At 34.8% G+C, this 11,831-nt stretch overlaps 1 protein-coding gene across 3 annotated transcripts in view; it reads right to left on the bottom strand.

Moving 5' to 3' along the window:
• Positions 1 to 2,871: 2,871 nt before the first annotated feature.
• The window catches only part of GABPB1 (GA binding protein transcription factor subunit beta 1), a 68,511-nt gene continuing 59,551 nt past the window's right edge, over positions 2,872 to 11,831 (bottom strand). For all 3 annotated transcript variants that reach the window (XM_059913315.1, XM_059913314.1, XM_059913317.1), the window contains exons 8-9: positions 9,369 to 9,484; positions 2,872 to 4,389 (exon numbers count right to left, since the gene is read on the bottom strand). In XM_059913315.1, coding sequence (XP_059769298.1) covers positions 4,237 to 4,389; positions 9,369 to 9,484 — 269 coding nt within the window. In that variant the 3' untranslated portion in view covers positions 2,872 to 4,236. The remainder of the gene's footprint in view (positions 4,390 to 9,368; positions 9,485 to 11,831) is intronic.

Genomic DNA, 11,831 nt, shown 5'->3' with positions numbered 1-11,831 from the left:
TGAAAAATAGTAATACAAAAAATGAATGCTTTACTGACTTTTATCTGGCATGCAAGAAAAATATTTTCTTACAGAAAAACCAAGGAGACATTAAAATAATTCATAAAATTCAAAATTATAATCAATAGTAATCAATGTAATTAATCAATAGTAAGACTGTAATTGCGTATATTAATATATGTAGAAAACATTACATATCAGCCATGCACATGAGATCTAAACTGTTCAAATGAAAATTTGAGTGAGCAATTAATAAAGCACAGTGGATAGAATCACAGAGATCAGGTCAAAATTTTTCCAGGAAGAAAACAGTAGTTTTGGGGGGAATTACAATACTTATCTAAAAATGAAGAGCCCCAAGAACTATATCTAAATTATATTCACTACTTGATTATCATTAATGTGAAATATTTTTAAAGGATCTCAGGGTATCAAAATGATGTAAAAAACTATAAGACTATATATTTGGAAAATACTTTTAATAAGTCACAAAAATAATGATATCAAAATTTTGACTTGGAACCAGAAGCGTATTTTCCATCACAAATTACACAAAGTAATCTGAGAATGAATTCAAAGAGCTTACGTCAAACTGAGTCCATGTACATTGAGATGTTCTCACCTAACATAGAGAAAGCAAATAGCAAACATCATTCAAAACTACAAGAGACTAGTTATCTATAATGAAATCCAAGTACAGTAAATATGACTTAATGAAATAACAAATATATTAGTTAGTTCATTCCTAAGTTGATCTGACATGATGGAAGGAGATATTTACTCAATAGAAGCTAGGTGAATAGAAATTTTTTTTGTCTATTTGCTCTATAAGCCTGAGTCCTAATGCCTTGGGAACCCATCCATATGGATATAAAGGTTCCTACAATTGTTTTGTGATTTTTATCTGAAAAGGGTCTTCTTGATACATTTTGTCAGTTCTCAACATCTTTCAGGTATTAAGACACAAAGAAACTTTATAGATTTCATCTGGAAGAAACTTTGTACAGAGTAATACAAAAAATTAGTCATATCAGCATAAAGCATCCATGAATATGTCTATCAACTCATCAGTTCCTGTTATGGGCAAGGGTTTCTTCTGATTTTCAATAAATAATATCATAAATGACCATGTTGAAGAAACATACTGGCATAGATTTTCATTAGCAATATGTTTTGGATAAACATTTTGTATACAGTCCTTTTTGTTAAAAACAAGTATAGTCCAAATTATATATTTCACATTTATTTCCTTCTCTCTCTAGCTGTTATTTTGAACGTCACAGAAGAAAGCTCTCCAACTCCCAACCCTCCACCATCATAAACAAATAAAGTAATCCGGTGGTAGAGTAAAAGAAAAACTACCTGCTGTTGATATCAGGAAAGATTGACATAAAAAAATAACTTCTAAAAGCCAGTAAAAATAAATGACATCACAAGCACTTTGGGGAAGTAACTGAGACATAAATAAAGTAACAATAAATGAAAATTAGTTGAGAAGCACAGTCTCTGCAGATACCAGTCGTCAGATGAGGCTTTCTGAATCATCACAGACCCAACCTAGAATTTGTAACCCCAGAGTTCTAGCGACTGTACACAGTGAAGTTTTAAAATCTTAAACAAGTAATTAGGCAATCAAGACATCTAATGAACTCAGTGTGTAGACAGTACATAACCAGTACTATTCCAGATGCACGGAACAGAAACTAATTCATTACAAGGAATTAATTCATTAAGCCCTAACATTTAGGGCATTAGAGCTTGATTCTCTTGCAGAACCCTGGTTGAGAAGGGCTGCTCAAGAAGGTGTTTGTTCATTTAAAATCAATATCTCATTCCCTTCATGAATATACAAACAGAAACATCCTTAACCCAATACAAAAATTAATATCCCCATGCATCTTTCTTTACCACACAAATATTGAAATAAAGGAAAGTGTGGACTGTTTTCTAAAAAAAATAAAATAAAGAAGGTGTTTGTTCACACATAAGTGGAAATAATTAGCCATCAATGTGGCAACCTGATGACCTTTAACTATGAATCCATCATTATGTACTGGAAACACATTAAGTGTGGAGTTCTGAAAACTTTTATTATTATTTTATTCTGTCAGTTCTTTTAATCTTCTGCCCATAACATCATTGAGAATAAGTAGAATGCAAAGCTTTCCCAGTCCACCTCAAAACAGAAGCTAAAAAGAGAAAGAGAAAAGAAAAAGCAAATGCTTTTTTTAGTTATAAATTCTTGTTTAAGTTCTGATTTCATAGTACAGTGAGTCAGGTGTAGATGATTAAGGAATTAAACAAGTCCAACATAACAGACTCTGAAAAACGTAGACTTCCCCCAAAGACATTTCAATATCTACCTGATACTATCATACACTTATTCCTCTTAAGTATCAATTACTTTCTCCCATCTATGGCAAATGTTATTATAGATCAAAATTCTTTCTGGCACCAGGTAAAGTTTCTAGCAGAACAAAAGACTAGAAATCAAAGAAGGCATTAAATTCACTTTCAGAAGCTAGTTTCCAACACTTTCTCAAGGATCTTCAGGGCCAATCTGGTCTCGGAAGCAAAACTATACAGTGGGGTTAACACACTGCCCCTGCTCCACTCTGACACTGCATACGTTAGGGTGCCCTTCCTAACATAACAAACCCATAAACGCATTAACGTGCTAAAAAACAGACATAGAAGAGCAGCTTCACGCAACTGAAAATATGACTTGGCATTTGTAAAACCCAGTTTTAGATACTTTAAAGACACAGTGTGAAGAATTTATAATATTTTCATACGGTGGAATATGGCCGTAATACACAGAACAAACTTTTTAACATGTGAATAAAATGTGGTCAAAATATAAGTCTACACTGAACATATGTGGAAAAGATATTTAATTGTAAAATAGAAAAGTAGGGCAGAGTACAGTTTTAAGGGTAATTGCTTCTTTATACAGCATAGGTAATCTAGAAGGGTCTTAGGGTTAAACATTTCATAAAGCAATAAAACATTAAAAAATAAAACAAGAAAAAGGACTTGAAGTTATGTTTACAAAAAAGAAGGAACACTATGTCAGAGTTTAATGTCCATACATTGTGGAATTGAACAATATTGTGATGAGAGCCAGTCACAGCACAGACATACAGCTTTCACAGGGAAAGTAAAAGCTATGTTAGACATATCTGTAGCATCACCGTAGTACAAAAAGTTCCTGTTCTACATACAAAAGCAATTTTTTTCCATAAGAATAATTTCCTGGGTGGGGGGGAATGAGTCCATGAAATATTTCAGAAACCCATATGCTTTGAGTTTTCCAAAAACATTATCTTAAAATCCAGTGCCTTAAAGTGCTTTCATGTGGAAATCATGATGGAAGGCACAGAATAGTTTCACGTCCCCACTATGAAATTTTCAAAAAAGCATAGATTTTGCAGTTTGCAAATTCAAGGTATCTTGTAAGCTGCTCCTTCCAAGAACATTGTCGTTCCAATAAAACCAGCTGCTAGCTTACTTAGTTTCAACGACCTATAGAATAAAAGGGTTTCTTTCTTTCCTAGTAACTTACATCATCTTTGTGGGGAAAATACCTATGCAAGTGATGCATTTTGAAATTATAAAACATGCAGAATATGTACAAACAGAAAGTTTTAAAAATATTTGCTTCATATACATGTAAATCTACTTGGGTATAGCTGAAATTGAACAAATATAAAAATTTGCTTTCTAAAAATTGTTTTCAGAGAATCTGAGACAACTTAAAGCTGTACAAGATTTCCTGGGAGAAATCTTCTCTTCATATAGAAGTTTATACCTACAAGAGTTAATTCCAGCATCAGTCCACCACATAATTATTACACAACATTTGGTCTAATCAACAACGATCACCCTTAAAACTGTTCTGTTTCTGAGAAATTAAGGTTTGTACTAAAATCAAAAAGAATTCACAAAAAACAGTGGCTTATTGTGTTTTGGGATCTCTTCAACAATCTTTATCAACTCATTTGGAACTGTAAAAAACAAAAAAAACTATTTACAGAATTCAGTTTTAAATACATTTCACAACTTCTAAAGTAAAGTTTTATGTTACAAGAATTCAGAGCTCATGGCTTAAGTCCAATTATCAAGCTGCAGTCTCTTTTATTATCCTGTCTTCCCATGACTGCAACTTACTGTGTACAGTTCAAGACTGTATTCTTTCTTGACCAAAAGTAAACTCAAACTATATGTTCATTTCAATTAAACAGCTTCTTTATTAATCTGAAGACGAGTCATAGCTTCTAATTTCTGTCTGTAGGCCTCTGCTTCCTGTTCTTTCTTTAGAAGTTGCTGTCGATATTTTTGTGCTTCTCGATTAGCTTCATCCAGCTGTTTCTGAAGAGCTTCTCTCTCCTAATTTAAAAAAAAAGTTTTTTTTTCAATTGTTGCACAAATACAATAACACATACAAGCATGCATCTTTCAAATAAAAAAATCTGTAGGAGCTAAAAGTAGCCACGTATTGGTATTTCTGAGACATCTTGCCTTTTTCACCAATTCCCTTATAATTAAAGCCCTAATTTCGAGCTCCACACTAAGAGATACAGATTAGTTTCTGACCTCAAGGAAATTATTTTCTAATTAGAAATAAGACTAACATAATGAACCCAAATTGGGTACCTGTACTTTTATACATACTACAAAAACTAGTGAAGAACTTTAACAAGGAAATATACCACCATACCTCTTCACATCTTTATCTGTGATGTTAAAAAGCTACTAATTATAAAAAAATTAATATTTATTGAGCACCCATTATATATATAAACAAGGTGATTTCCAATAACAAGTCTCTAAGATAGATATTATGCCCATTTTACAGATAAGGAAAATGATGCTCAGAGACAATGTAGCTTTCTCATGGTAACACAATAAGGAGTCAGGGTTATGAGGTTCTAATATTACTGCTTTTAAAACTATCTTTCCCGGGACTTCCGTGGTGGCACAGTGCTTAAGAATCTGCCTGCCAATGCAGGGGACACGGGTTCGAGCCCTGGTCCAGGAAGATCCCACATGCTGCGGAGCAACTAAGCCCGTGCACCACAACTACCGAGCCTGCGCTCTAGTGCCCACAACTACTGAAGCCCTTGTGCCACAACTACTGAAGCCCGCGCGCCTAGAGCCTGCACTCCACAACAAGAGAAGCCACCGCAATGGGACGCCCTCGCACTGCCACGAGTAGCCCCCGCTCGCCGCAACTAGAGAAAGCTCGCACGCAGCAACGACGACCCAACGCAGCCATAAATAAATAAATAAATAAATTTTTATAAAAAAATAAATAAATAAAACTATCTTTCCCTATGATAGCAAGCAAGATTCCTCATCTTTAAAATGAAGAGTGCTGGTCTAGATTAGTGTTTCCTAAATTATACCATTTTACAAACCAATGAAATACTAATTTCTCTACTGTGATTCATTATATTATATGCTGTAAAATATATGTATTAAATTCCTGAATAAATTGAGAGGAAAAACACAAATCTGGTGCAGTGTAAGTGGTATTCTTTCTCCTCACCTCACTCTGCCCCTATACAGTTGCCTAAGGGAAAACACTTCAAAGATTCCTTTCCCTTACCACTAGTAAGCACACGGACAAAAACTCAACTTGCCCAGGTCCAAGCTCAACCTCATTACAGAAGCCCAGGCCTTCTGCTTGGGGTGGGGGCTGAGGGTAGGACTACTAATGACAAAAAGAGGCCAGGTTCACACTGGACAAGACACTTAAAAGAGAGAACTGAAGGTAAAGGCGAGGGGTAAGCAGCTTGCTAGGAAAGAGGACACTGTGGTCTCTTCCACTGCCTCCTAGACCCTTGTCCATTGTGAACACCAAAAGATTCCCTACCCTCCACTATTCACATGGTCCACAAGGAGGAACATGTATAATACTCCTGCCTTCCTGTGATCCCACTGCCTTCCCCACACTGGGAATGAAGCTAGATGTAACATTTCTTTTTCCCATGGGTCCACCAAATGTGGGAGTGATTGATTATACAAGTAGTCTCCAAATCTTCCAATTACACAAAATGTACAAGTAGAAGAAATGCCTAAGCCCTACCCAGCTACCCTTTTCTCCTTACTTCAGGCAAGATGCCAGCCTCACGTAAGCAACTGACACCAGTCCCTGGCAGTGAACTATGCAGGACTTTGGGCACCAGTGGAAGGGTGGGAGCTAGACCCCTACCTCTGGCAGGAGCACTCACAGCCATGCATAAGTGTTTTACACTTTTACATGTACTAAGAAATAAGATTCTTTGGCAGCCAAAGTTTTGAATATGGATAAAAACTTGCCCTGATTTGGTTGGAAATGTTAGAAGAGATTAACTCTAAGGTATCCTCTAGTATTACCTATTTATTCACATTCAGAAACAGCAAGAGATTCACAATTATTTCAGAAGATGAAAGCAGTAAGGAAGATATCTTACACTTCAACTCCAAGCCCAAGCAATATATTATGATTACATTAGGCAAAAGAATAACAGAACAAAGAAAGACTTCGAGTTTGCTTTTTTATTTCCAAACAAGATTCTTGAATTCTGCTTCAGCTATTAGCAATTATCTTTTCACAGTTTTATATGTAATTTTCTAATATTCAAATTTATTTTACTTTAGCTATTATAAAGCAAAAAAAATCATTAAAGTGATTTATCTTCTACCATACCGCAATATAAATTTTAGAAGATAATAATAAGACAACTAACAGTTACTGAGCATTTACTATATGCTCACCACTGTACTACTCCTTCACATGCATTTTCATTTAAACCTTACAACACTCTGATAATGTAGGTGCTATTATTTTCCCCTTTTTACTGATGGGGAAGCCAAGCCTTGAAAGGCTAAATAACTTGACCAATCACACTCAGAAAATTATCATTCAAACCTAAATCTGCTTCCAGACTCATATTCTTAACCATTAAATGTTTTTTTTAAAAAGAGAGAAACTAGGCAGGGTGTATGAGCTCTCTACTTGTCCATTGAGCTGTCCATTTTCTAACTGCCATGGGTCAAATATGATCCTGTTTTTATAAAGTTTTACTGAAATACAACCATACCCACTCATTTCCAAATTGCCCGTGGCTGCTTTCCTACTACAACTGCAGAACCGAGCGGCAAAACACACATTGTAGGATGTGTATAGGGTTTAGCAACATCCCCAGCCTCTATCCACTAAATGTCAGTGGCATGTCCCTCATTGTGACAACCAGAAATGTATCCAGACATTGCCAAATGTCCCCTGGGGTCAAAATTGCTCCAGTTGAGAAGCACTGCTTTACAGAAACTTTTTGGGTTAATGGCTAAGCAATCACTTAGAAAGGAATATAAAAGTATACCCCCAAGATAACTCTATTGGTCACCTCGGAAAATAAAATCAAAAGAACTACTTATGTACTATAAGGAAATGATTACCTGGTTTTAGAAAACATTGGAGGTCTCTCTTCATTCTGTATCCCCTGCCCACCTCTATCATCTCTACTCACTGTAGGCTTCAAAGTCTCTCTGTAATAGCTCTAACATTGTGCAACTTTGGCTTGAACATTTCCAGTGACGGAGAATAAGACTTCCATTACCAGAAAGCTCTAATTACTAAAATTAAGCCAAAACTAACTCGTGAAGTTCTTTATATCAAGCTAAAATTCCATCTCCCTGAAGTTCTAATCTCCTTGGTTCTAGTTAATTTATATACCTCAATTCATACTTTCTTGTTACTTGCGATTATTCTCCTCGGTCTCTGAAAGACTGTAAGAATGGAATTAGGTTGATCTTTGATGAAAACAGCAATTCTCACTGGTTGTTAGGTAAATAAAGGTACAGCCTGCACATTCATTATTTTGAAAATGTTGAATTGACATAAATCCACTATACTTCAATTAAAAGAAATGTTGAATTGGGTCAGTTTATGTTCAATAAAAATTCAAGTAATTTAAAAATGTTTTATTAAATAGTTAAAGCAAAGTACATGACAAAATCTTTCTCACCTTATATGCCAGAAAAAAAGATCAACTGATTTATCAGTAAAAGACATTAAAGATTTTTAAATAATAAGTATACTGATACCATTCAATGAAATAAATGGTTAGTTTATAAAAACTTCAGTGTACTGACTATCACCTTAAATTCTGAAGAAATGAAACAACTCACCCTCAATAATTAAAGTCACAACTTTATCAAACATTCTGGTTAAACCATGAATCAAATTCTTCTTAACTCAATAATATGTCCTTTGAGATTGTGGCCAAAGATGCACCAATCTTATATGTAAACGAATTTGGGCAAGGATATTTTCTAATAGTCCTCAGTCAGAATTACGTTGCCTTTAGGTGGCATTTTTTTAAATCCTCTCTTTTCTATGATAACAAAGAATTCCTAAATATTCACCAACATTTACTATTCACACATATTAGATATTATGAATGTGTATATAATTAGTATGCTGACTTTTTCAACTCTCATAAAAACCCCAAAATACAGATATTGTTATCTTAAATTCCAATTTGGGAGAAAATAAAACAGGAACTCAGAAAGGTAAGATAACTTGCCTCAAAGCTAATAGGGAGGGGCAAGAGGTGGGATTCAAATCCAGCTCATTTAATTTCAAGTCCAATATTCTTTTCTTTACACTGCAGTTGCTCTTTCAGAGTTATTCAAGAATGATCTTATTTTCATTTGATATAAGTTAATATCAACTTTGGAAAACATAACTTTATTTACAGTCATGTGAGAAAAAAATCTGTGAGGTAATAACTATGGTTTGGTTACACTTACAAACTAGTTTACAATTACAAACTAGTTTGGCAGAGGGAAAAGAAGGTGAATCCTAACAACAGTTAGTCTAAATTTAATTTCCTTAAGGGACTTGAGTGAAATAAGCAGTTACCTATGGCTTTTTACAAAATAACTCAGCTGACAAACTTCAACATTCTTTAAGAGGATCTTCCAGCCCAAATAGGCATTCGCCCTTCACTTTTGAAAGAAAAAAATTTTTTTAGTCAATATATAGTGACATTCCCTTTAGTGACTTGGGAGAATGATGTATGTAAATTTAATAGAAAATAAAGGATGCAGTACAAGAACAAAAGACATTCCAATGTTACCATGATGACAGACTTTGTTACAAACAAATTCTTTACTCATTCATTCATTCATTCAATATTTATTTATTGAAGGCTTGCTATATGTATAAGGCAAAAAAATTAGACAAAAAAGTACTCATTCTATATCAAAACAATACTGTCAGTAATAAATATAAAAGACAAAAAAAAAAAAGAAGGAAAAACAAATGGAATTCATTTTGGATGACTGCAGCAAAACACACCGGGTAAAAGACTCCTTACTTCTATTTCTGCAGACTCCACCCGGTTTTCAATTATTTCAATACATTGTCTCTTGGCTGGTGGTTCTTCACTTATAACAGTTTCTTCAGCAATGTCTGTTGCTGGTACTGTTAATACTAAAATGAAAAAACATACACATTACTTCATTTACAGATAGGTTTAGAAGAATTAAAACTAGTCTTGAGATTGTTGATGCAACTCATCTAAAATAAATATATTCCAAAAACAATAATTTCAAAACACTGATTTGCTTTTTTATGAGAAATGTCCATATTTGTCTTCAACTTCTTGTCTATTTATTGAAAACTACTTATTGTTTAAGGTACCTACTTATTTTTTTAAATTTTATACATAATACATTCATTGGCTCAAAATCAAAATAATACTTAAGCATAGTTTGAGAGGTCTGACTTCACACTTGCTAAAACAGATACTTTTACTGGTTGCTTATACATTGTTCTTGTGTTCATTTATGTAAAAACAAACATGAATATACATTCTCCTTTTTCTCTCTCTTACACAAAAGGTAGCATACATACAAAACATATATTCAAACATACATAAGATAGATACATCGTTCCGTGTCTGCTTTTTTCACTCCATATATCTAGGGTATCTTTCACCAACACATAGAGAGCTTTCTTTCATTTAGCTGCATTATATTCCACTGTGAGGATACACCATTATGAACAATGTCTGTTTATAAACTTTGCTTGTTTTTCCACTGGGTTGTTAGACTGTCCCAATTTTTAGTATCTCTTTACATAAATGTAAATATACAGAGAGCGAGAGGCTGTCCTTGCTTTGCATACCAGTGCGGGAACATAAACATGACTGTGCAAGCTAAAATTATGCAAAACAATCTTAATCATCAATGGGAAAAATTGCAACTGTCCTACAGTCTTTAATGTTGTCAAAACATTAAAAACTCTCCTACTGTCATTTATAAATGTAAACAAATAAAAAATAGTAAAACTATCATTTATTTAGTACAATGTAATTAAAAACATTAGAAATATTGAGAATTAAAGTATTTCTTTTAACTCATACCATATTACACTACACTTAAAAATTCACTCAAGAAGAGCTGAGAATTGTATCTGTTTCACTGAACTATCTACATAGTCTATATATTCATTTGCCAGTTATAATTTTTAAATTATGAAAGCTTTAAAAGTTTATTTTAATATTCAGTAGGTTCCTCTCATTGCTCTTCTTTTCCAGTTATCCTTATTCTTCTTCCCTCCTCCTCCATCAAAATAAACTTCAGAATCTGTTTGGCTAATTCCAGAAAAAGACCTATTGGTCTTTGTTATGGCTTGAATTGTGTCCCCCTCAAAATTTAAATGTTGTTAAGTTCTAACCCCCAGTACCTCAAAATGTATTTGGAGATAGGGCCTTTAAAAAGGTTAAAAAGGTAAAATGAGATTTTGGTTTTATTTTTGGCTGCGTTGGGTCTTTGTTGCTGTGCATAGACTTTCTCTAGCTGTGGCGAGTGGGGCTACTCTTCGTTGCAGTGCACAGGCTTCTCATTGCGGTGGCTTCTCTTGCTGCAGAGCATGGGCTCTAGGCATGCAGGCTTTGGTAGTTGTGGCTCGCGGGCTCTAGAGCGCAGGCTCAGTAGTTTTGGTGCATGGGCTTAGTTGCTCCGTGGCATGTGGGATCTTCCCCGACCAGGGCTCGAACCCATGTCCCCTGCATTGGCAGGCAGATTCTTAACCACTGCGCCACCAGGGAAGTCCAAAATGAGGTCATTTAAGTGGGTCCTAATCCAATATGACTGGTGTCCTTATAAGAGGTTAGGTCGCAGACAACACACACAGACTGAGGGATGACTATATCAGGACACAGCAAGAAGGCAGCCATTTGCAAGCCAAGGAGAAAGGCCTCAGAAGAAACCAAACCTGCCAACACCTTGATCTTGGACTTCCACCTTCCAGCACTGTGAGAAGATAAACTTCTGTTAAGTCACCCAGTCTGTGGTAGTTTGCTATGGCAGCCCTAGCAAACTAATACAGTCTTTTTTTCCTATCACATTATATTTATCGATTAACTCAGGAAGAATTGAAAGCTTTAAAATAGTGAGTCATCCTATCCAAAAACATGTTTCTTTCCATTTGTTCATCAATGAGATTAGACTGTGTGTATAATGTCAGGTTTTGGAAACAATGTTATATCTGCTTAAAACAAATACTTTGAAAGTTTCTTCTTTTCTATATAATTAGAATTAGTTCTTTAAAGTTTTGTGAAAAGTACCTGGGCTTGATCCAAATCTTGGACCACCAGCAGAAGATTTCTGTATAGTGGTGAGAAAAGCCTCCTAGGCTTCACTGGTCAAGGGTTTCTTCCTCCACTGCTATGGCAACAAAATCGTTCCTTGAGACCTGGTCTCTCTGCAGGGCCATACCTCCACTATCACTCTAAACCAAACCTGGTTTAGGAGAACTTCTACCTCCAGCCCTT

The sequence above is a fragment of the Balaenoptera ricei genome, chromosome 2 (assembly GCF_028023285.1).
Source record: "Balaenoptera ricei isolate mBalRic1 chromosome 2, mBalRic1.hap2, whole genome shotgun sequence".
NCBI classification, from domain to species: Eukaryota; Metazoa; Chordata; class Mammalia; order Artiodactyla; family Balaenopteridae; genus Balaenoptera; species Balaenoptera ricei.
This window is presented reverse-complemented; position numbering and strand designations above follow the sequence as displayed.